The following is a 27,387-nucleotide window of genomic DNA, read 5'->3' as shown; positions in this document are numbered from 1 at the left end:
GATTATATGAAGTCTATCTATCTTAATATTCATTGTTCTCCTGTCACAATTATCCTTGTTTTAATCTTAATTGTTTTCAAACATAATTTCTTTTATAGTATTACATCCCCACGTCATTCAAAATTTATTCTAACTTATCATAAATCTTAATTTTCCTTTTCTACCTTTGATAGTTACTATGCTGTAAAATTTATCCTTTAATTCCTATATTACCGTTATAGCCAGAAGTTGAAGAGTAATAGCCTCTAGCTATATACCTGTCTCATTCCTTTCTGAATTTGAGTAATGACCTTTCATCATGTGTAAAATCTAAATTTCAGTTCATTTTCCTTAACATTTTGCATTATTAAATGCCATGTAGGTGGCTTTATTGTTCATAATCCTCGAGTTCTAATAATCTCAAGAACCAGAATGGCCTCTCTTGAACCATGCTCCATTTAACAGATTCAGATGGTCAGAACTACTTTAAAACCAGCCTCATGCACACCAAACTGCAATACTGAAACAACGTACTGTGACACTCCTGGTAATGTAAGGATTCCAATGTGGGTCGTAAATAATGGTATGTATGTGGAACATGCATAATACATACATCCTAAATACATGACACTCTTTTTTGGACAGTTGTGTAAAAATGGGCTTTAATTACCACTAAGTTTCTTATAGTCAAAAGTTTTCCCTTTTTTGAACAGATAGTGTGTGTGTGTGTGTGTGTGTGTGTGTATATATATATATATATACTATCAAGGATCCCAATTTCATTTGGGACAAGAACTGATGTGGTGTTGCATTATTTGATAAAACATTGTAGTATTCAGCCCACTCCTCTTTGCTTAATCATTATATTTCTATTAATTAATCTCATACATAATGGGAAGACTTAAGAAATCTGGATTTTCTGAAAAGTAATGTCAACATTGCATTTCCTAATGGATGATAACTTATTCACTTTTGGCGTTTGATTTTCTTAGTCCATTATAATTTTGAATGAACACAATCTTTCTATTAAAAAATAAATAAATGTACAATAGTAAAAGACAGTTTTTAAAAACTCAGTAAGGTTATATACATATATATAATAATAATTTTTCTTGATGTTCTATTAGTGTAAACGTAGGAAAAATAATTTCAATGAATATGTAATTTCTAACTAAGAATTTTGAATTAAATTTTACAATAAATAACACATCCTTTTTTCTGATCCATACATCTTTTAAGAAAGAATAAAATTCCAGTTTATGCAGTCATTTAGTTAAACACCTTCAATCCAGTTGCTTCAATCTTTCAGTTACTACTGACCATTTTATGCTGCTTTAAATTAAATTAGGATTAATTGGACTATTTCTCTGAAAAATTTAAAATTATTTATTCACACAGAATACCTAGCAACTGACCGTCAGGGGAAAGAGAATCATAATTACCATGATAATTCTACCCAGTGTAATCATTTTAGTTGGCAATCAAGAGTATTGCCAAGATTTATTTTTTAGTTTTAATTACATTAATTTAAAATTATAAAATATCTTTTTCGTAAGACCTTATGCTATCTATGTAAACGACTGGCAAGCTCAAATTCCTTATATGTATGTATGCATGCTGAAACAATGTATGAAACTTTTCCTATTATCGGAAAAAAAAAATCACTATAAATGTAAAATTCAATTATTTTTATTTATAATTAAAATTGATTTAACACATTACAATTCATTAATGATGAGCAATTTACTTTTGCCTTCTAGTCCTGTGAAGATTAATTACTTAAATATCAGATGATGAATTCTTTCATGCCACACATACTTTTTCATTTTAATAACAATTCACAATTATTGCACTCAAAAGTAAACAATTAAAATGAAAACAACAACCTAAATTTATAATTATATATATATAATCTTATTACATGTACATGTAAAAAAATTACAAACAACATATTTTTCAAGTTACAAAGATTTAATTCACACACGCTCATTCTTCATACATAGAACAATTGTCTTGTATAAAAAAAAAAATCAAAAACATAAACTATTAATACCTTCGTCAAAGAAATGAAATAATAATGACTGGTGAAGTGAGACAAAATAAAAATTATATGTTAAGATTCTAAACTGACATCAATAAATGCCTTTTATTTGCAAACTAATATGGTCGGTTTCGATCTCTGCCACCTCTGAAACAAGAAAAAATGTAAACAATTTAAAACAACAATCCATAAAAAAACTAAATACAGCTATCCTAGGGCCATGAAACCATGGGGAGGGAAACAGCCTATATTTATCCTACACTATCCCCACCACTCAAGTGCATACATTAGAAGCCACTAGTACAATATTAAACTACATTTACAAAGCAGAAAAGAAGAAAGAGATATAATTTCGGCTAAAATTACAAGTAATGGGAGGAGACAAGATATTTTAATTGACAATAGTTTACTAGCAGAATGATGCTAATTGACCAGGTTGTTTTACAGCACTTACACTTCATTGTGCTTATTAAACAGGCTGACATTTTTAACAAAATTCATAGATAATCTTTCTTTCTAACAGAATCGAATACACAAAATTGCAATTTTATACTGGTTGTTTACATTCTAATCACAGATGCAGAGTTGTCAAATTTAACAAGATACAAAATAGTTTAAAAAATTTTTATACTTTTGTATGCTATGCTTGATAAGTGAAAAAATACTTACTCTTCGTAAAACTTTATGTTGGGACAAATATGACAAAAAATTTTAGAGCTATTAAATTTTTCTTAAATCCCCATAGGTTTTATAAATGGCAAATTACAGAACGTGGAATATAATTGGTTTTAAAACAAACTGATTAAACAAAGTTATTTTACAGCTTTTTATCTGATTTTCTATTAAAATCAGATAAAGCTGTCAAAAAAAATCTTTCCTCTTCACTTATATATAAAATTAATTTGGTACATACCCATCGCCTCTCATAGGTCCGCCACGACCACGGCCTCCTCTGTCCATTCCACCACCGCCTCTGCCACCATAGCCACCACCACCACCAAATCCTCTTCCACCTCCACGGCCTCCTCTATCCATACCACCTCGACGGCCTAAAACCAAGATTATCATTAATTTTTTTTTAATACAAATTAACGAATATAAAAAGATTTGAAAATTAAATTTAGAAAATCTCTTATAACAGCAGTAAATAAAACTATGAAAGTGGAAGTATTAAAAACTAAATACAAACAACATTCAAAAGACATAGAAATTATAAGGTCAAACAATTACAAAAAGTTAATTTTAAAGCCAGAATAATATAGAACAAAAACTTTTCATGGAGTATGTTATCTGTAGAAAATATGCAATTACATAAAAAAAAAAACACCAAGATTTCCTGATATAGGGCGATATACTATAATCTATTAAAAATCTGTTACAGATAGGTTGCATAAATAAATAAGGTATTCACTTCAATTCTACAACAAATTTTTATTACCTCTTTTGAATCAAAACTAGGGCCACATTCTTCCTACTGTATACTGTGCCTTTAATATACTATACTACAATTGATACCTCAGTAGAGTACTTTAACATCAAGGTAACTTTACAATAGAAATTAAACATCTTTTAAATATCTTCCTCAGTCTGCTTTCTGCAATTACAGTTTACTATATTTTTCTTAACTCTTAAATTCAAGATTCTTATCACTGTACTTCGACATCATGTCTGGTAGTGTGCATTATTATTTAATTACACATTTGCCATTACTTTATATCATTGTAATTAACTTGCACAAAATAATTTACTGGTATAAATAAGAACTCTGTATATCTTCATCAGTATACTAAATTTTAATAACAGAAAAAAGCAATCCTTTACAAACAGAGTGAAATAAATGGCACAGACAATGCCACCTCCCTAAAAAAAATCCCTATTTGCTACCCAAATTACCTTGTGACGTAGTGAAAGTAGAGGCATCGCTGGAATTGCTGAATGAAAATGAGCTAGTTTGAATCAGCAGAAGCTCTAGACAAGAATCTATTGAAATTCTAATAAACAAATATGATAGGTTTGTAAAAATTTATACTGAAGGGTCAGTGGACCTGCCCAAGCTAAATCCGATACTGGATATTACATGGAGAACTCAGATAAGTACTATTATATCCCTAGCAACTCAACGTCTACATTAATGCTGAACTCCTGATCATCAATGCAGCCCTGATAGGATGCCTGATGTTGAATGTTGCAAATATCTGCATTCTTCCAGACTTCAAATTAGTCAATCTCTATCCAGGGAATAGAGATCCCCAAAATCATGGTAATTAGTCTTTCTAAATAACAGAGATTAAGTCCATCGTGACACAAATAAAAAAGAAAGAATCAAGAGCTGTCTTCCAACAGATATCTGCACACTGTATGCTATTAGGTAAAAAATAAAAATGAGCTAATAAAATTGCACTCATAAAATGTGTGGCAGATGTGGGACCAGTTCAACTTCTCTTTCAATCTGTGATCAGATGAAGGAGTACAGCCACCAGCTTACTCAGAGCAACACTGATAGAAAGGTGGAGACAGGGGACACATGTTGATATCTAACTGAAATTCAATGACTACTTGCTGAACTGGCACTAGAGTGGAATGTCCCAAGTCAAAATGCCACATTTACAACTACAGCTTGCATCGGCATCATTGTTACTGGGCTGTATTTCTTTCCATTCCATTTAAAGGATTCCTCAGCCTGTGTGGCTGCGGCAAGGATGAATCGCTAGAGCACATTCTGCTTTGGTGTAATATGGTTAACAGTATGCACAAAAAGCTCTCAAGAGATCACAATACAGAGGAGGGGACCTTAACAGTTCTGAAAAATAATCAATTGCGGGCACTCTGCTGCAGCATATAGACATCAAGCCATTGGCATTACTCGATACTGGATGTTTGCTTAAAGTAAAAGAAATACAAGAAAAAAGGCTTAATTATCTTTCAAGCAAATCCAAGAAAAGAAACAAAATTTTTACTTTTACTTTTTAAAGTAAGTGAATTTGATGGAAAATGCAAATTATTTCAATGGAATGGATAACATTATCAAACATGTTACACGAGTAATTAGCATTCTCTCCTACCTTCCAATAAAGCAAATATTTCACCTTTATTTTAAGTGGAAATATCAATATTATACAGGGTGATTCAAAGAAACAGGAAATTTTGAAAGTTGTGTTGGTAGCTGTGGGCGATTGGTACCACTTGATAAGTGGCGCCAGCCTCTCTAACCTAACCTGCCATTTAGTTATCATGGATCCTTGGAGTGGTGCGCAACGTGCATTTGCTATCAAAGCGTTTTACAAAAACAATGACAGTGTGGAGGGAGCGCGTAGAGAATTTTGCTGTCATTTTAATCTGGGACAGCACGACCCTGTTCCATCGGCACATGCAATTAAAACATGGACATCTTATTTTGAGGAAACTGGTTCGGCAATGAAAAAGAAACCTCCAGGCCATGAGCGAACCGTCCGTACACCACAGAATGTTCAAGCTTTACAAGATGCTGTCACACGAAGTCCACATCGGTCAATCCGTCATCTCTCAGCATCTTTACAATTGCACAGTTCAAGTGTTTGAAGAATGTTGGTGAAGGACTTGCAATTCCATCCATACAAGTTGCAGATCGTCCAGGAACTGAAACCGAACAATGCAGTTGTGCGAGCACAATTCTGTAATGTAATGCTTCAAAAGATAAATGATAACGAAGAGTTTGTTCACGAACTGTGGATGTCAGACGAAGCGCATTTCCACCTCAGTGGATTTGTTAAGCAAAATTTCAGATACTGGGCACAAGAAAATCCTACGCAGCTACACCAGCGTCCGTTGCACAGCCAGAAAGTGACCGTGTGGTGTGCTATGTCATCTTACGGTGTTATTGGCCCTTATTGTTTTGAGGATGACAACGGTCTTGCAATTACAGTGACGTCGGCTCGTTATGTAGCCATGCTTGAAACCTTTGTTGTGGAAAAACAAAAGAGAATTCCACCGATTCTTAACACAGCCTTTCTTTCTTTTCCTGTTTAGCCTCCGGTAACTACCGTTTAGATAATACTTCAGAGGATGATATATATGAGTGTAAATGAAGTGTAGTCTTGTACGTTCTCAGTTTGACCGTTCCTGAGATGTGTGGTTAATTGAAACCCAACCACCAAAGAACACCGGTATCCACGATCTAGTATTCAAATCAGTGTAAAAATAACTGGCTTTACTAGGACTTGAACACTGGAACTCTCGGCTTCCAAATCAGCTGATTTGGGAAGACGCGTTCACCACTAGACCAACCCGGTGGGTCTCTTAACACAGCCTGGTTTCAACCAGACTGAGCAACGTCACATACTGCACGAATATCGATGGCAGCTGTACACCGATTGTTTGGACATGTCATTTCACAAAATGGTGACATTAGATGGCCTCCCAGATCGCCTGATCTCTCAGCTTGCGATTACTTTTTGTGGGGTCACCTTAAAAGCAAAGTGTTCCACAGTAGACCTGCTACAAAGGAAGAACTGAAGGCAAAGATCCGAGAAGCAATTGCGGAAATTCCAGTTGAGATGTTACGTCAAACCATGAACAATTTAACGAGGAGACTTTGTGAGTTTACGTAGAAAAGGAGGTCATCTGCAAGATGTCATCTTTAAAAAAATGTATGTATACTAAAATAATTGTATGTAATAAATGTATGTATAAAATTAATTTTCTAAAAAAATTTTTCATTAATGTTATTTAATTTTTTTAAATTTCCCGTTTCTTTGTATCACCTGTAGATGTTAAAGTGACAGTAACTGAGAAAGCAATCTATATCCAATTGAAAAAATTAATCAGATTATACGATTACTAGATAAAACTACAAGTGCTGATGTTTTGGGCAGTTAAAACTACTGCAATAAAACAGCAAGTGTTTTCCATAAATTCTTTTAATATTTACTATTAATGAAATATTTTACCATAAAATTACACTATCTTATGTTTATTTATGAATGCAGGGTATTTTTTTAGATTATTGCCTTCAAAATCTGTATTAGTAAATACGAGGGAAATTCACATCAATCCAGGACTTTTGTTAGACTAGAGTGTAATGGAGATTCCTGTGTAATATGTTGGTTGTATGTATGCATAAGGTACAAGTGTCAGCTATTACCACATTGCATGCTGGCGAGAAGAAACATTAAACAGTCAGTCGTACAGAACATCGTATAATGTAGTGAATGGATATGTGGAACAGTGCGTTGTAATGAAATTTCTTATGAATGAAGGCATAAAACTGTGAAATTTGTGTGACTCTGCACTTGCTGACAAGAAACTGTGACATTTAGTTATGTATTCTTGTTTTGAGTAAAGATGAATAGATTGATCGAGAGTATAAATTTTATTTTGAAACTCTGCAATACAATAAAAGAGACAGGTGAAAAAATAAAAGGGGCTTTTTGTAATTAATTTGAGTGCTGTAGACATTAAAGAATGGCATAATCATTTAATTTTAAAAATGGCCAGACATTAGAATGAACTGGTTGGAACTCAACTAGCAAAAACCTAGGGGTTAGAGATAGGTGTAGAATAACTATTGGAAAGAATGAAAATTTTGTTTCTCTCAGTGCAATAAATTGGACTGGCCATCTTTGTAGGCACTATGCTACTGTAAAATTTGAGACTCCACTACTAACCAAAAGGAAATGTACATGTTCAATGAAAAACTAGACTATAACAATTCTGACCCTGTTTTTTTCAAGAAAACTTTATCAGCAAAGAGAACAGGATCTACAATCATGATCCTGAGACAATAACAGAAGTTATCTCAAAAGAAAATGTAAATCTACCTGGCTGAAGGTGGGACAGTATTCAAGAAGCAATGCAGTCATGCTGACAATTTTCTTTGAATTCTAGGGTGCCATTCATCATGAGTATGCTCCTGAAGGCATATTACTTTTTCGTTTGCAGTCACCTACAAGATTTATTTTCCTAATGTGTACGTTGCAATCTGTTCAATTATTAGTGAACAATAAGCAACCCCCTGTCCATCCCAATAAGATGATGATGTTATGCATGACATGTAAATGAGGTGTAGTCTTGTAGACTCAGGCTGACCACTTCTGAACCACATGGCAAATTGAACCCCATCCACCAAAGTATACTGGTATCCACTGTTATGTATTCAAATCCGTAAAAAGCAACTAACTTTTACAAGCCTCAAGAGAAGCTGCAAATGGTTGGTAAATCATGACAATACTCTAGGCAAATGGATCATATTTATTTTTTGCAGAGGAAAAAAGGATTTCATGGGTTCAGGCAGCCTCACTACTCTACAAATGTGGTTCCATGGATCTTGGATCTGCCTAAGACTCAAAACATCATTTAAAGCAATATTTTTACAGGATAAAGAAGAGAGGAAAATATATGTTATAAAAGTAGATGAATCTTCCAAAACAGACTATGAAGATATCTTTTTAAAAGGGTGAAAGAACCATTAGAAGGATATCAAATTTGATCTAATTGCCAAAACTTGCTTGGTGAATTTGAAAGTGGCATTCTTTGAAGGAAACTAGCTATTTCAAACATTCTACTAGTAACCTTCTTTTTTTCCCTTATCAAGGTTCAGTATTTTTCATCAGACTGAGTGGGTGCATTTTAAACTACTTAAATTTTTCCTGAAAATCTCAAATGAGCATTCCTTTCTCTGTAAATGAAAAACATAATACATTGAAGAAAAAAATTTAACATCTTTTATATAAAAACATTTTTCATATTTCTAAACAATCCCGTTCAGAACAGTAAGAAATGATTATGGGAGAAGGATAATATTAAATAAAAAAAATACTTTCAGAAATTGGTAGGCAACTTCACAGTATTATAATTTATTTCACTAGTTGTACTTAAAGTCACAATAAAAGAACACTGTAGTAAAAAAATCCAGAAACAACCTTGTGGAACAACATATGAAGGTGTTTTTAAAGTAAGACCTGTTTTGAATTTGGCCTCTATGTACAAGACAATTCAAAAGTAAGGGTGATCAGCAAAAGTGATCTTTGTGAGCACTTGTCAACATTTTTGGCACCATCATGCACACTGCTTACTCGTACGATAGCCTAGCACCAGTTACTATCAACAATTTTGTCTTTAAAATTACTGGAAATTCTAGAGAAAAATTGCTTATCGTAAAGCGATGATTTTCTCTCACTTTTGCATTTACCTGTTCAACAAGATTGTCAGTCTGGTCACACTAGACCTGCTACTTCTCTTGTTCATCATGATGAATATTTGAACAGCCTTACTTAAACTGACAACACCATTGCCTGCCTCCTTTTCCTTCAGTGAATGTGACAGGCACATAGTTTTACACAACAGATGTGAATTTCAATTTCAGTAGCATTACATCTTCTTGCGTTTAGAAATCTCATCGTTGACTGAACTTCACAAATGATGGGATTTGTTAATACCACACTCATTTTAAAACACTGTCTTGCAAATGCAAACAATGAATGATGGCGGCAATGTGGTGGTTATATGCCTAACAGACACATTAATAAACCAAATCAGTGTTGCCACTGGCTCTTACTTTTGAACCATACCTTTTACGCAAATTGAGCTTGCGTAGCTTTGTTGTAACTTAGCTGTTGGCAACAATAGTTTATTCATTTCGATGTTAGATGTTTATATTCATCCATTTATGATCCTGCCAAGTGTAAAAGGGATATTCGGATCTTTGATGATAAAAATCAATTCTGTGGTTGAAATTCACAGGCAAATTTATGACACTACAGGCTGAATACTTGACGGGCACTAAATTAAAACAGTAGTCATTTCTTTTGAGAAGCTTGAATGAACATTCATGATGAAGGATGTATAGGCCCCAGCATATCTACGAGCTTGTGATGTCACGTGCTGACATCTTATTATATTATTCTTTTTCAAAATACTATTTTTGTGCAATTATTTTTATTTCAGTTTTCAATTTACAAATAATACAATTATGTTGTTGTGTGTTCAATTCTTTCCCACTTCAGTTAATTACATATATAAAAATTCTTAATGACTCAATCTTGTAAAAAAATAATAATTCCTTAACCAAATCTTAATTATAATTTAATTCCTCGACTAATGTTCTGATTGGTATTATGTACAGGCCTATAAAATTTATACATGCAGTTAGAAATTATGTCTTTTGTCACAATTATATTTAGATCTATTATTTGTAGTACATAATGTGTGTATAAAGATATAAACTTTAGTCCAGTTTACATCGTGTGCAGTGAAGTATTCAGATAGTGTTTTGTGAGGTCATATTTTATAATTGCTCATTGTTTGTCACATATTTTTTGTTCGTTATGGCAGAACTTTCGTAGTTAAGAAAAAAAATCTTAGGGAGTCAAGCATGCAAAATTACCAATAATGTTTATGATTTTATAAAAACAGAAGCTCTATAAGTAAATTAAATAACTGACAACAAACAAATAATTGGCATTCAAAAATGGGAAGAAAGAACTGCTGCTGCTTGTGAGATATCAAGAACACAGGTTCAAAAACTCTGATTCTTCCAATCAACATCCCAACTGTTCTTTCAGCACGCCGAAAAAGTATAAATGACATTCGAAACCTGTCAATGGACCGGAGAGTTTTGATTTAGTTAAAAGATCAGTTAATGAATTTCATTTAACAAAGAAATTACTTATTTTAAAAAAATAAGGCAAGAACTTCAGTCATCCATTGATTTTTAAGGAAATGAATCAAGTTTAGCTGTATTTGAAAGTTAAATTTCAAATGGCGTAAAACTGAAAATAACAAAAAAACATTTAATTGTGAAATTTTATATCAGGTGGAAGAGATTGAATGTTTACAGGCAATGGCTAAGTACAGACAAAACAGTGCTACAATTGTTTATTTGGATGAAATGTATGTTTAAGTTCGCACTGTTCGACAAAGTCGTGGTGGTTTGATGATAATGTTGAGGGACTTCATGTGCCCATTAATAGTAATTCTTGCTGGAGGAGTAATCAGTTTTATTCTAAATGCATTACTAACTTGGAAAGTCAGTTCGAAAAGTGGAGACTACCATGACAACATGAATACAGAAATTTCATGAAATGGGGGCATGAAAAATTGATTCCATATCTTCCACCAATGTCAGTGGTGGTTGTTGAAAACGCCCCTTATCACAAAATGGGTATTGATAAAGTGCAAAATTCTAACTCCAGAAGAAAAGATATGACCAACTGGCTGGAGAAAACCCATATTCCATATAGTTAAAAAATGCTGAAATCACAGTTATATGAATCAGTAAAGTTACATAAAACAACATTACAAAAATATCACTTGGATGACCTTTTGAAAAAACATGGGCATCGTGTTCTTAGATCCCACCATACCATCCTGATTTGAATCCAATTGAGATGGTACGGACAGCCGTAAAAAGACATTTTCTTTTACAAATGTTGAAAAATTAACTACAGAGAAAATTAATTCCATGAATGATGACTGTAAACCCTATTGTGAAAAAGTAAAAAATACTGAAAAAAGAGTATGAAAAACTAGAACCACTATGTGAAATGACAGAACATTATATTATATGTGTAGGCTCTGATAGTGAAAGTAACAGTGGTTTATTTAGCAAGGATGGTGAACTTGCCAAAAGCTTGAATTAGATGCATGAAGAAAATTCAAGTACGCTTTTGTTTATTATTAAAAGTTAATAATTTAGTAAAAATAAAGGTTACAAAAGAATTAATTATGTATTGTTTATAATTAGTAAATATAAATATGATAGTTATCACCGCGTACAATATGATAAGTATTCGATTTGATACACAGAGTCGATGTTTTCATGCTGAGTAATAATATGCTATCTGCTAATGATGTCGCAATGCTCGTACGTTGGCTGGGCCTAGTATAGTGAAGGCAGGTAAGTGATATAGGACAATTTGATTGAAAAAAATGACAGAAAATTTGAGAAAACTGGTTTCACAAAAAACTGATGTTTCCTGATTTTTCACGATCTTTGATTTATGAAGTTAACTTACAAAGATGTTAACAGACACACAAGGAAAAATGACTTGCTGCGTACAAGAATTTTTGATAATACAAAAATTAAGGTGATTATTTTTTTCCCACATTTTTATGAAAGATGAATTCTAGATTTCTTATTCGAACAGAGAGACAAAGCAGCAGCTAAATCAATGATAGTTTTCTTCATCTCCTAGACAAGTAAGTTCAAACAAGAATGATTGGTAAAGAAGGTTATGGCTAGCGTTTCTTTTTTTTGGATTGAAAAGTGTGTTCGTCTTACTTGATGAATTTAGTAATCGCAAAAACTACCGTGGATACATATTTCTTAACAAACGACAATGCCCAGCCATACATGGCAAATCAGAGAGTAAGTATGGCAACTGGATAGATTGTGTTGGATAATCTTCAATAATCCACCCCAATGAAACTGATTTAGCTACCAGAAATTTATTTTCTTTGCTTTATCTTAAACAGTGACTTGTATCACAAAGGTTTGATGATTTTGAATTGAAATGACTACTGCATGGTTAAGTTGCTGGCAGCAGAATTTCTTGAAGAGGGAATTAAGAAGTCAGTCAAACGCTATGAAAAATGTGTTAAGTTGAAGGCAGCTATGTAGAAAGTAGTAAATACATGTAGTTTTTGCATAAGTAATAAAGTTTAGTTTGTTCATATTTGTTTTTATTTCAAAATGAACCTTACTTCAAAAACCCTCATTGAAATAACTGAATTCTTAATTGAATTATTTTATTTTTGTCTGTTTTTTAAATTTATCTTTTCAAAAGGTTTATGTAACATGAAATGTCATCAATTCTACAATTAAATTAAAAACAAATCCAATAAGAATCAATTTGAAAAGAAATCTTTATGGGCATCATAAAAGAAAAAACTTTCAATACTTCAATAGAACCACCACGTAAAAAAAAGTCATTACGTTAAGGATTGTTGTTTTCTGTTGTTATATCACAATCAATGTGAATAATAAAAAAATATATAGAAATTTATTCACAAAAAGCATCACTTTTTAAGGAGTAAAAAACACTTTTTTTCAGAATTAAATTTCAGGAGTTGAGGAGACAGAACTTAACAAAATATCATCTGGTCTGTTGTGTGCGTGTCAGTCTAAATCTTCTTCAATGGATATTCAGTTTGATAATCGCTTGCATTCACTCTCAAATTAATTTTGTTGTTTGTTTATATGGCTATATGGCAAATTTTAATTAAGGTTCTACATCACATGAGAAACCTGCTGTTTGTATCATGCACAGGTTCGAATCCTGCGGTCAGGCATGGCATTTTCACACACGCTACAAATCATTCATCTCATCCTCTGAAGAAAGCCTAACAGTGGATCCGGAGGTAAAAAAAACTTGTAAACAGGAATCTACAAGGAGTATTTAGCCAAGCTCTGTGATATGCTGCTAGCGTACAGTTTATATATTTTTTAAGCTATAAAACATATAGGACCCAACCACAGTGAATAATATCATTGTAATACCAGATAGAAAAAAAAGTATTTATTGATCTATACTACAGTAAAAATACTAAACTCCAGAATAGAAGTAAAATAGCCCAATGACCTTAAAAAGTAAATATAAGTAATTTTAAGGGAAGTTGAAAAAAATTACCTTGTACCTTCACAACTGTATATTCTGTAGCAAACTTCTTCAAAAACTTATTTTTTTTTAAAGAAATATTACCTGTTTTAATTTTATAAATTTTTTAATGAAAAATTAAATGTTTCATTTTAAGACATTATTAAATTTATATAAAGTACAAGTGTGTGGGTGTGCATAAGCAAAAGGTTTTTACAATTATGAATAAAATTGGAAGCAGGATGAAAAATGAACAAACAAGATATACCTAAAAAAAAAAGAAAAAACAAACAAGGTGAGATTTATTTCCTGGTATTCCTTCAGATATCACAACTAAATCAGAAAAAAATCTTCAACCAAAAATAATTTTTTTAATAATCATACCAATTTTGCTTATCCTCTGAATTTTTCTTAACTCTGAATGTATTAAAATTATTTAAAAATGATGAGAAAGTGAATGTTTGAAATTTTAATAATAGTTTCTATGAAAAAGAGTAAACATTTTTTACTGCTTTTATTTTAATCATAAAAAAGGTTATACAAAAGGGAAGAAAATCCTGTTCTTTTATAATTTTCAAAAAAATATTCCCACTCCCATGAAAATAAGAAAGGCTGTTTAAATTTTTTTTCATCCACTGATTATTTTTTTTATACCGTGTGCCATTTACTGAGGGTGCATCTTTAGTATGAGTAGTCATATATCAATTTTTTTGTCATGAAGAAATAGTGGGGATGGTCCAGTATTTAATTTCTTGCATCAAGACATGAGAAATATGGCAAAGTTTATAATTGTTTAAACCACTATTTTGGCTGAAATAAGTTTATTATTCTGGAAGCATTATTAAAAACAGTTTTGCCATGCATGCATAATCCCACACAAAACTTAATTCTAGAATCAAATCACTTATTCATGAAAGTATAGCTCTATTGTGATACCTAGTAAGTGACTTACAGCACAGCACAACATATTGAATGTATTAAGTGTATTTTTTTGGGGGATATTTTTATAATTGCTACTGCAATACTTCATTATAATCTTTTAAGACTAAAATATACTTCTGGAAAATTAAGGGATATCTATCTAAAATGTTGAAAAAATTTTTCTGCTTGGTTTCACACTGCACACAGTACGTCTAAAAAGTTCCCGAACTGAATTAAATAGAAATACAGATCTAAAGATAAACGAATTTACTCACATCAACCCTCTAAAACCCTTCTCTAGTTATACTCATTGCAGTGCCAGTAGAGCCCATCAAATGCTCTGGAGAAATCACTTTGTGGGATCGCCTTCAACTGCATGGTGCAAGCCCTTTGGATGGCTGGAATGTCATTGAAAAAGTGGCCTTTCATTTTCATCTTGAGTTTTGGGAACAGAAAATAGTCTGCTGGAGCAAAGTCGGGTGAGATATGATAGTGATTTGATTTGTGGCATAATGTGTTGAAACAGTTGCCATGTATGCCGGGCCATTATCGTGCAAGAGAGTCCAACTGCCTGGATCCTAGTACTCAAGCCAGATTTGACGAATGCGATGCATCAGGTGTTTCATTACTTCCAAACAGAATTTAGAATTCATGGTTTGACCAGTTGAACAAATTCATGATGAATCAGGCCCTTTGAGTAAAAGAATGCGATCAACTTTGTTTCACCCTTCATTTTTGCTGCCTGACTTTTCAACAGTCTTTGTGCTGCAGGACTTAACCAAGCAGCGGATTGACACTTTTTTTTGCAGATCATACATGAAGCACTAGCTTTCATCCCCAGTTACAATTGTTTGCAAAAAATTGGGTCACTATTGGCAGTTTCAATGAAGTCTTGAGCGCAAGAGACACACCAGTTTTGTTCTTTGGTCAAGAAGTATGGTAGGGAAACGAGAGCACACCTTTTGGCAATTCATTTTTTGTTAGAATTGTACTACCACGTCTTTACCGACGTTTAGCTCGTCTGCTACAGCCTGAACGGTAAGAGAGGTTGTTCGCGCACTTTTGCAAAGTTTTCGTCGTGAACAGCTGTTGACGACCTCTCGCTTCGTTCCTCATCATCCACAACTCTAGTCTTTAAACCGCTTCCACCATGTGCATGTTGTAGTACAAGATGCAGCTCCATCATAGAATAAGTTTAAATGAAAGATTTTTGAAGTCCAACACAAAATTTTGTTGCGCTTCTCTGTTCCATGTCACGAGGTCGCACAAGGTCACATGAATACAACGTACGTGGCTGAATATATCTCAAGACTGGAGTGACAAAACATGATGTAATTTTGTACATACACTTGTCAGACATCATACTATGTAGTCCCTTGGCTGCCGACAGATGGCGCTACTTGTATCAACTACAGAAATTAAGTTCAGGAACTTTTCAGACCTACTGTGTAAATATAACTTTTTATTGAAAATAAAAACTAAAATTTTCATCAATTTGATTAAAAGCATTTATCTCTTATCACTTCAACATCAGATAAAATAATTATAGATGACATAATCTAGCAGTTTTAAAGTAAGCCAAATCAAATCCTATGATGCTGTTTGGCATTCTCATTATAGTGAGATTCAGTGTGAGAATACATTACTCCACAAAAAAGAAACAAAATCGACATGTACACATTAAAAATGTATAATGGAAAACCACAACATCCATTTAAATTACATAAAATCCAACCACACAATTCAGTACAAATTTAACTTTTTAAACACCTTTTAAACCAATAAATCAAAAATGTTAAAAAACATATAAAACAAACACAAAGTACAAACTTTAAAGATTAATCTAATGTTTTAATTATTATAACATAAATTTTTTTATATATACATTAAAAATCCCTTGGAAAATGTTGATAAATAAAACAAAGCATTTGTCATTAAACTGAATTCAGGTAAGCAGATAAAATAATTTTATACATTTCACACATATACACATACAAACAAGATCCACTTACTATACAATACAATCATGCAGTCAGAAAAATATATAATTGAATTTTTCTTCAACAACACACATCTCCTTAACACCACATACTCTGCTTCAGTTTTAAAATTACCCATTGTTCAAAAATGTATTTTGACAAAATTCAAACATTAAGATGATACCTCAATCAATATGAAAGCTATTCCAAAACTGACATGATTAGATAGTAAATAAAAGTTTACTGTGTATCTACATTACTCCTTCACAAAGTTTCCCACCACATCCAGATATTTACTGCAGCATATCAGAAACTGATATGCTGCAAAGAATTCAAACAGGGAACAATTATCTTTGTGATGATGAGATATGGTAGTCATTAGGGGCAAAATGTGGATTACAGGTGAAAATTTCCAATTTGACTGCTCAAGTAATGACTTTTCACAACCTGTATAGTGGTTCCAGAACTGTTATGCAGAGGAATATTATCTATGAGCATCGCATGCCACTTATTTCAAACTGATCTTCAAAACTTATATTCTCTAGCTTCATGATTGTCAGCAAAATTTTGATAATTTAGCCATTATTTTTTTCAATTTGATAATGACAGATTACATTTTTTTCCTTGATAGGCGAAAAGAAATTGCATTTATCTGTTACAATTAGGTATTTTTTTTTTGTTATGCACAGCATTATTAAAAGGAATGCCAAGACGGTGGTCATTTATAGAATTTCATGAATGTCACCACTTGTTTTGGTGCTCTTCTTCCACACAACTTATAGGGAAACCCAGACAGTCATGATTCCATAATCGTCAAATTTTGTAAAATTCATTTCAAAGTTCATAAACTAACAAAAACAATGTTTATTACAAATGACTTGTTCAACTCTGAAAGGGTTTGATCAGTTACTAACAAGTGAAACCCTTTTCTCCCCTGTTGTGCTTCTTTCTGAGCCCATCTCTAAAGTTTTACATCTCTTCTAACAATGTTATCACTCAACATTATCGCCTGATTCTGCACAGTATTAACAAATTACATAATTTGGAAGTATCTCCAGCATTAACAAACATGACCCAACTTTTTATCTTGAAGCACAGCATCCTCAATTGTAAAAGGGGATATACTGTTCAACTCCTATAAAATTTACTAGGGAAAGTATGTTCTTTATGTTTAACAGACAGCTAGCTGACTTAATAGCTGTGAACAAAATGATAGATAGCAGATGATTACTTTGTATGTTCAGTGTACCTATGACAACCAGTTCATTTTCAATACGAATTAGACATCAATTTTAAAATAGCCCTTGCATGCAGTGTGTAACAAATCGATGTACCTGGCTACTGTTTGCAGATTTTATCAAAATGTACTAAAAATGCTTTATGAAAAAATGGATATTTCCTTTAGTTTTTCTTCTACCCAACATTTTATTTTTTTAAATTGTTTGCTACAAGTGTTCTTTCACCAACAAACGTCACTTCAAACATTTAATCTAGGGAGATTGAAAGTAAAATGTATGCAATTTATGTCTATTTAATGCTCATGTTGTTTAAACTTAAACAAATCTCCTGTTCATTCTAACTACGTAGAATCTATTTAATTCTATTGGTTTACTTCAAAGACAAATATATTATAATGAAAACTATTTAATTTAATAAGTTTCACTTGGAAATTGTTATTAATTAGCTATAAAATTTATCTTTAAAAAAAGTCATTATTTTGCAATGTAATGTTTCACAAGTTTTAATTAATTATTATTTCGCATTAACTACATGTAAAAATTTAAGGTTATTCAAATTAATTGAATTGTGGGAATGAAATCCTCATGAAAGTTATATTTTCAACTTCTGCAATTACTCTCTTGTTTGTCAATTGATTTTCAAGAATGTATTAATTCAGCTAGTAAACTGATAGTAGTGATTATAAAGACATGGGATTAAAAATTTAATTTGGTTGCGATTTTGAATTTTGTGAACATGTTCACACTACATTTTTTTATTTGTTAAGAGTGTGTGAACATGCGAACAAAATATTAATAATTCCTTGATCCAATTTTGAAAAAAAAAAATGGCCAAGAGAAGGAAATTGGAGAAACAGTAATTTTTTTTAAACAACATTTTTGTTAATTTTGATACTAAAATCTGAAAACTAATAGGCAAATACAACACCTTTTTTCTTTACATCTGATATACAAAAAAATTTATTGCTGCGGTTAATATGACATATAAGAATTTACCTCATTTTTAAACATAAGCATATTCATTATACTCATTACCATTTATATTGGTGGTTTTCTCCACCCCCTGTGGGTAGCGTTTACTTACCTTATCTCCACTATGACCCAAACCCAACTCTTGCTGTGAAAACAGTGCTGTGCTTTCACTGTGCAAAGTACGTGTCTTTATAACTGTGATTGTAAAATTGTTTACTTGCGTGTGTGGTCTTTGTTAAAAATGTCTGTAGTTATACCTGATTTATGAAGCCAGAGTAAGAACATTGTGTGTAATGATTATTGTTATTATCAACATTTACATATTTCCAGTGATGGTTTTTGTACTTTTCCAAAACTCAACAAGCTACAGCCGATGCTTGTAGTGTTTCTCTCAGAACTGTTGAGCGAGCAAATTACTACAGAAGGTAATAGGAGCGCTACCAAAAGGAAAGCCGACAGCAAAACAGAGTAATTCTTTTTCTTTTCTGAAGAAAAATGACCACATAATAAACTCGTGACAGATTTATGATAAGTAAGTGATCTTTAGAACTGTCCTTGAGTTTAATGACTGTGGGGAGTAGCCTACCATTCACAAAGTAAAACACATGTTACAAGAGAAAATTAATTACAGTGGTAGCATGATGTCTTTATAGAGAATTTTTAAGGATCTTGGATTTTCGTTAAAAAAATCTAACGATGGTAGAAAGTTTTTAATGGAAGGGCATGATAGTGTTTTATTACAGAAGGCACTCTTTCAAAAAATTTGTAACATTCGAAACAAAGAAAATTCATGCTCTGTAATTTATTTAGATGAAACTTGAATAAATCAAAGCCATTTGAAAAATGTTTATCATACTAGATTGGCTAGGTATGGTTTTATTAATAATAATGCCTAACTATTGTTTAAATTGAAGAAATCTGGCAACTTCCATGACAAAATAAATGCAGAGTTTTTTACAGACTGGTTTACTTATTTGCTTTGTGGATTAGAAGGATGTGTCACTGTCAAGGATAATGAAAGTAGTTACCATTCCAGATATAAGGAAAAAGTACAAACTACAAAAACAAAGAAATTTGACATAAGGGAATGGTTAAAAGAGAAAAAACATTAACCCTGGTTCTTCAGTCACTAAGCTTGGTTTTCAAAATATTGTTCAACAACACATAGAAATACAAAAATTTACAAGGTTAACAAGTTAGCAGCAAGTATGGGGTCAAGAAGTGGTAACCTTCCACCATTGTCAATTTAACCCAAATGAACTCCTGTGGGTCCAGATTAAAAGAAATGTTATGTTGCTGATAGAAACAATACTTTTAAAATAAAAGATGCTGAAGTATTGCTGATTGATGCCATTGAATGTGTAAACACTGACGAATGGGTCAGGAATGTTAGTCATTCTGAAAAACTTCAGGAAGATGATTTTGTCAAAGAAGGGCTGCGAGAAGAAATAACAAGCAGTTTTATTATAAATCTCCATGACAACAAAGACAGCGAACCTGACGATTTGTCAGAGTAACTTTTTTTTATTTTAAGGTTGTAAAATGAAACTAAATTTGTATATTCTACGGAAATTTTGTGGTCAAGTTAAAAGTATGTTTACTTTTTCTTTTTTTAATATACAGTGTCATTTGTACATCAGTGTATAAATTAAGGTGATTAATGTTCTCTGATCATAACAGTTTTCAAAGATGTTTTATCGTTCATGCTATGGAAAAAATTATTTAAGTTTACTTTTATAATCCTACATTATATCCTATATTGAAAATTATTATTGCAAGATCAGATTATTTTATTCTAAGATATGCATTCAATTATTACGCTATGAAGTACAGAAATTACACAGAGGGCAAAACATAGCTTACCGTTTCAAACAGCCTGCGTGTGAGAGAGCAATGCATGTATGAACTGAGATCCTATGGCAGGGACTGTATGCTGAGCGTGCAACCCGCCAATATTAATGGTAATGAGTATAGTAGTGTTCTCTTCTTATGATACATTTTGTTTTACTACATTTATAATGATTCATATTTCAAAACTGAAGACACTAGGAGATAGAAACAAGTGTGGACCTAGATAACTACAAAATTATTACTTTGTGGTGTTTGAAATTTTTGTCTCAATTTTGGATCTGCCATATTGAATCAACCTTTTTTTTTTTAAATAGGAAGATGGATATAAGTAATTTAGGTCTGAAAACATTTAACTAAATTTTTAAATTAAACCTTGTGATAATTAAAGTAAACAATATCATTTGACCTAACTATTTAATCTGTAGTAGTGTTTCGAATTATTAGTTTTAATGTGCTTATTTTTAATGTTATTTTTTATTGTCAAGACTTATTATTATCAGTGTTTGGGCCATTAACTGCAACATAAGCTGTTTAAGAGTTTGTAAATGGATGTAACCCTAAAGGTACTATGAAAAAAAAAAAGTTACTTCTGGGTGGTTTTACCTTGTTTAATTACAACCGCAATTTTTCTGTTTTTGCAACTTTGAAACAAAGTTATTTATCGAGAATTGGTTTTCACCAGTTTTTCTCATAAAGCTTTACATTAAAATCATGTCCACCTTTCAATCTGAAAAAAAGAAATTATTCTCTGAGGAAGATCAAAGATGGTGGAAAAAATTTCAAACATACCATAAAGTAGTAATTTTTTAATTCGGAAATCCAGACTAGTTTCTATCCCCTAGTATGACCCTCAGTTTTGATCATACTTAATACAACAACCCTTATAATTTGCAATACTCATAATATTAAAGAAAATGAAGATTTTCTATGAATGTTAATATTACATTACTGAAATAATAGATCTGTTGTAATACAAAGCTAAAATTGTACAAAAATTAAAACTAAGCAGAAGGAACTTTTAATGCATTAAATAAGGCAGTTAAAACTTTAAAACAGCTCATCATAAATTAATGGAAAGGTTATCGTAATAAACTGACAAATTTAATAATGAACATTTTTAAGGTTTAAAATAAAATTCAGCACGTCTAAATTATGGTAACAGTAAAGTTTACTGTAGGAATTAACTACCTCCTCCACCTCCGCCGCCGCCACCACCACCGCCACCTCCTCTGCTATCACCACCATCGTATGCACCACCCGGCTTAGCTTCATTACACCTGTTGCACTGCTGACGCCATGCAAAATTCGTATTCCCACAATCCGGATTTGTACACTTCCAGTCACCTTCACGACCACCATAATCTTGTTAATAAAAAAAATTTGTTAATATACGACTACAACTAAACTAATATAAGGTAAGTACGACTTATCTGGAAAAAAAAAAAAGATGCACAGAAGCATCTTTTTTGCAACCAAGCATTGTTTGTTTGTTTGTACAACTAGTACTGCTGTATTTGGCTCAACATTAAGACGACGTGGAACAACAGGAATACAATTTATCTGTGCACATCACATAACACAACAACAATCACAAATAAAGTGACAAAATAGACCTAGAAGAGCATCAGATATAACCAGTAAAAAATCATTTAAAAAATAAACAAACCCACACACAATCATCTGGCACTGAAGATCAAAAAGGTAAGCCAACCCCAAAAGCTAACATGGGTGTAAGGCTAAGAAAATAAAGAAAACTATAAGAAAAAAGTGAAAAAAAAGTTCAAATTGGACCAACTAGATTATTCAAAATGTTTATATTGACAAAAGATTCTTAGCAAAAAGAAAAAAATTAAAATTTTTAATTCACCATTCATCATTTCACATTACAAGGACCTTAAGCAAAAACTTAACTATTTTAGAGGATTTGGTTAACATACTAGGCATCTTAAAAAAAAATCATTCCCACTAATTCAACAAAGATACAAATACAACCCACCTGCCACCAACTGAGACGCACATACATAAAAACTTCAATAACAATTTAGCCAAACTGACAGGGAATATTCTACTCAAAATTTTATTACTAATTCAGAGCTTAGAAAATTATTTTATAACTTATCGCTTATGTTAAAGCACATAAAACACTAACATGGTTAAAAAAAATAAAAGCTTGATTTTAAGAACGTGAAAATACAACATAAATTGAAATAAGAAAACGGGAAGACTTTAAAACCTAACTGTTAGTATATTTGAATTAAAATTTATGTTTAATTTATTATAAGTATACAATCAGAACCATTATTTTGAAATCAATCTGAATACTTTAACTCTTAAAAGCATGCTGATATTCTGTGCAAGTTTACACAGAAATTTACAGATGAATTACTCTTAGAATGCACAAGAACTGGAAAGAGAAAAGACAACTACTATGCAAAATTAATACTTTTGTAATAACAGCAGATAATTAAATATTATTCAAACCATGAATACATTATTAAATAAAAATTTTTTGCTCTAAATAGCATTCAACATTTTAGTCACAAATAACAGATAAAGTTAATTTTCCTAGTGTGCATATAAAATTATTCAAAAAAATTATTTATTAAACAGCATATAAAATATTAATTTTATTTTCTTTAGTTTTCATTACTTCTACAATATCCATGTTTTTTAATTATTACTATGGTTCATCTTCAATAAATTATAATAAAAGTAATGCTAAAATATCATGAAGGGTATGTTCTAGTGAAAAAATTTAAATATATAAAATTTATTAATTAATTTTTGATGTATACATTTATAATTTTATAAGCAATTTTCTCAAACATGTCTGGACCAAAAGCACGGACTAATTAGAAAATTTCATTAATAAAATTAAAATTAATTAAAATTTCATTAAGTAAATATGCCTGGAATCAATGAAATTATTTATAAATTCTTTTAACAAAACTGTCAATAGTGCTATCTCTTTTCTGTAGACGAATCCAGTGTCAACGGAACTCAAAAAATTTGAAAAATTGAGCAAAAAATTTGAATTAAATTGTCTGTTGCAATAAAATTATTAAATATTCATAATTAATTAAACATACTTTGTATAACAGAAGTTTTGAGTGAATTTTATAACTATTTAAATACAATGCTGCCTTATTTATTTAAATGTTTATTTTTTTAATTTTACTTTCCCTACTGAATGGATGTCATCATTCCCAGCAAAAAATAATGTATGAATTTGTTCCTTCACTTTCCTTCTTATGAATGCTGATGATTAATAAAGCTCTACGATGTAAATGAAACTTCTCATAGGCTGTGATTACTCTTGACAATAATAATGTTACAATTAGCTCTTCCAGAGTACAGAGTTTTGCTTGAGGGCGAGAACAGCACCTGGATTTTGGGATGGGTTTGTCATTTCTCTTTGCAACAGTATATTTAGTCAAGAGAAGAAAAGACAAAGGGAAATCATATCACAGCTCACTTTCACAAGTAAACTTGAAGAGCATGCTTGTTATTCTTGAGAGTGATCATGTCACCTTTTTGATTGATTGACATCTCATATCACTAACTGACTATTTTTACCGAAATTAACAGACCAATAATCCAAATACTAAAATTAGTAATTTTGTAATATCATTAAAAATATTAATTCTGTTTGATCAGAAAAAACAATGCGATTAGACATTTCTTAAAAAAGTCATTAAGACAAAACCTGCTTTTAAACATTTCTGTTTGTAATTTATACACATAAAAGAATAAATGTTTAATATAATAAATCATTAACAATTTTTCATTTCTTTTCTTTCCAGCAGCCTTTTTTATGAATAAGTAACAAAAAGCTGTCAGATTATTAAAGCTCAGTAATTAAGAACTCTATAAAGTCTGATGTTTTTAATCAGCAATAGTACACAAGTAATGTAACAGGGGGAGATATGTGCATTCTTAGAAAAATTCATTCTATACATACTGCGAAAAATAAAGAAAAAAAAAAACATTCTAAATATTTAGTGTATTTATTTAATCTCTCATAAAATCATATACATTTCGACAAAAAAGAAGATATATCTTGATCAATTTGAGCAAGAAAAAATTAGAAACCTTTCATAAAACAAGTTAGCAAATGGATTTATCTTGCTTGCCAAGAGTAACAATAATGAGCCAACAGAAAAGAACTATATAATCTACACCACTATATGTTTAATCAAGATTCCCTGTCAAGAGGAGAGAGAGTAATGAAGAAAATAAACATTAAATGCTCAGAAATTTGATGGACTTATTTCTACAGTAATTTCTACTTCTTTCAACTAATCTATTAATCAATAGGTAATTTACTATTGTCAATTTAATACGGAAAAAGTTTTAATTTCTTTAACTGGAGGCAATCAATACACTTAGAGATTCAAACTAAAGTGGAGGGGGTTATAAAATCTCTTAACCTATCAATAACCTTTAACAAGAATGAAAAATTTCCTTCATAAAGAAGGAAATTTTGCTGAGATTAAAAAAAAAGTACTATCTACAAGGGCAAGAACAAATCAACAAGAAAAAATTTGTGCAAGTTTGCAGCAGATTAACTACCAGATGACCTAACCAATTCCACCAACTGCTGTGAAGGGGGTCGCTTCCCGGTCGACTACCTAACTTCCTTCATATAATACTTACTGCCTCCTCTATCACCTCTATCACTGCCACCACCTCGATCTCCTCTGTCTCCATTCCTAAATCCTCCTCCACCATCTCCTCCTCTTCCTCCTCCACCACCACGACCTCCTCCTCCACCAGTACCAGTACCACCTCCACCTCTTCCACCTCCTCCTCCTCCTCCTCCTCCTCGACCACCTCCTCTTCCGCCCATATAATTATCTCGTTTTGTTGCCATTTGTACTTTAATAACTGATCCATTGAAATCCTTTCCTGAAAAAAAGAAAAGGAAGGAAGACAAGTATTAGCTACTTTCTAACTTAAAAACAGTTTATTAGTAATACATAAACTCATTTAACATAAATGTACCCTAAAATCCAAAATGGAGTTTGTAAAAACATATAACAGGTTGCTATAATCCGATTATGAAAGGATCCACCGGGTCTGTCGTAATACCCTTATGGAGGCTATATGCAGTATAAGGCACTATTATATTTTTTAACCAAAGTGGTTTTACACCTTTAAACGTAGTCCTGGTTTTTGGATGTTAATCCAGCTCAGATGATTATACTAATTTAAAATGAATTTATCAGATACAAAGTAAATAAAATATCTAACAGAACTGCATTTACTTACCATCAAACCAGGTAATAGCTGATCTAGCAGCATTTGAGTCATCATATGTGACAGTTGCTTCACCTTTAGGTCGCCCAGTGGCTTTGTCATTATACATCCAAATCTTTGGTTTACCAGTTCTTTTATCAGTCTACAAACAAACAAAAAAATTCCTTCATTAATAATAAAATCACAGTGCACAGAGATAAAAGGACAGGTGATGTAAGAATAGGTGCATGGTCACATGCAAAATTGTGTTATATCATTTAATAATACAGAAGATGAATATTTTACTATGTTTAAAAAGGGAATGAATAAAAATATTTTTTAGAAAGGAAAATAAATATTAATATTATACAGAAATTCTGTGTCATTCTTAAATACACATAACACTACATTTTTGTATCCAGGATGTGAAAAATTTCTACTCTAAATACAGTCTCAAACATTAGGTTTTCTGAAACATTAATTCTTATTTATCTTTTTCTTTCTAATACTATTTCATTCTGAAGGACCTAATAATTCCGCTGTTACATAATTAGAATGACATATTTCACCTTCAAATCAAGAGAATAAAATGGGATTTGTACAATACTTAAAACAACAGATACAGTATTTACATACACAAAAATTATAACTAAATAAAAAACCATGTCAGGCAAACAGATACTGAAATAAATCTTCTGACATTCCAAAATAAATTGTAATTTTCTACTGAAAGAGAAAGAATATACTAACTTTTAATTTATACCCAAAAGAAATCAGGCATAATATACAGCTTCCTTTCTATAATATTCAATATGTAATTCTAAAAAAAAATCTGTTTATAACATTAATAAATATTTAACTTCTTAACTGAATTTATCATTCCTATATGGGCTTTCTTAGGAATAAAGCATCCTATATAGGTTTTCTTTAAGAACAAAGTTGTAAACATATAATCATAAAACAAGAAAAAATAAACAAATTTAGCTCTAAAAGTGACCTTTTGAATTTACCTAAGAGCAAGTAAGAAGCCTAATTTTTATCCGTTCTTTATAAAACACTGAGAATCCATTTTACACATCTATGTTAAAACTTGACCACGTATATTTAGTGAGCGACTGACTGGTAACATAAATATGACTGTAACTGCTGTGGTTTAAGATTTAAAGAAAATATTAAGTCAATTGGCTAAATCAGATAATTTAATTACAAAATTATGTAACCAAAAATAAGGACTAAATTTTAAGACACTTAATGCAGTCTGATAAACTGGAAGACTTAAAATTCCTGAGAAGGGAATGAATAAAAAATTAAACACTATTTTATGAAGAAATCTTCAATACCATCAATAAAAATAAAAATCCTTAAATTAACATCAAACCTTTATAATTCCTATAGATCCAAAATGGTTTTGAATATCAGTTTCTGAAGTATCAAGCCCCATACCAGATACAAATACAGTATCCTCCTGTACAATATAGTCTTCACCTCGGCCATAACCACCACCGCCGCCGCCGCCACCACCACTTCTATCTCCACCACCTCTGTCTCCTCCTCCTCCACCACCACCACCACCACCACCTCTGTCGCTCCCACCTGAA

At 31.6% G+C, this 27,387-nt stretch overlaps 1 protein-coding gene across 4 annotated transcripts in view; it reads right to left on the bottom strand.

Moving 5' to 3' along the window:
* Nucleotides 1-1,652: 1,652 nt before the first annotated feature.
* Nucleotides 1,653-27,387, bottom strand: part of caz (FUS RNA binding protein cabeza) — a 51,051-nt gene continuing 25,316 nt past the window's right edge. For 2 of the 4 annotated variants that reach the window (XM_075364998.1, XM_075364999.1), the window contains exons 6-11: nt 27,168-27,382; nt 25,823-25,952; nt 25,208-25,459; nt 21,740-21,913; nt 2,934-3,069; nt 1,653-2,167 (exon numbers count right to left, since the gene is read on the bottom strand). In XM_075364998.1, coding sequence (XP_075221113.1) covers nt 2,137-2,167; nt 2,934-3,069; nt 21,740-21,913; nt 25,208-25,459; nt 25,823-25,952; nt 27,168-27,382 — 938 coding nt within the window. In that variant the 3' untranslated portion in view covers nt 1,653-2,136. The remainder of the gene's footprint in view (nt 2,168-2,933; nt 3,070-21,739; nt 21,914-25,207; nt 25,460-25,822; nt 25,953-27,167; nt 27,383-27,387) is intronic. The other 2 variants (XM_075365000.1, XM_075365001.1) reach the window with 2 other exon arrangements.

This window comes from Lycorma delicatula, chromosome 4 (assembly GCF_047948215.1).
Source record: "Lycorma delicatula isolate Av1 chromosome 4, ASM4794821v1, whole genome shotgun sequence".
Taxonomy (NCBI): Eukaryota; Metazoa; Arthropoda; class Insecta; order Hemiptera; family Fulgoridae; genus Lycorma; species Lycorma delicatula.
Note: the sequence above shows the minus strand (reverse complement) of the source record. Positions and strands in the feature narration are given on the sequence as shown.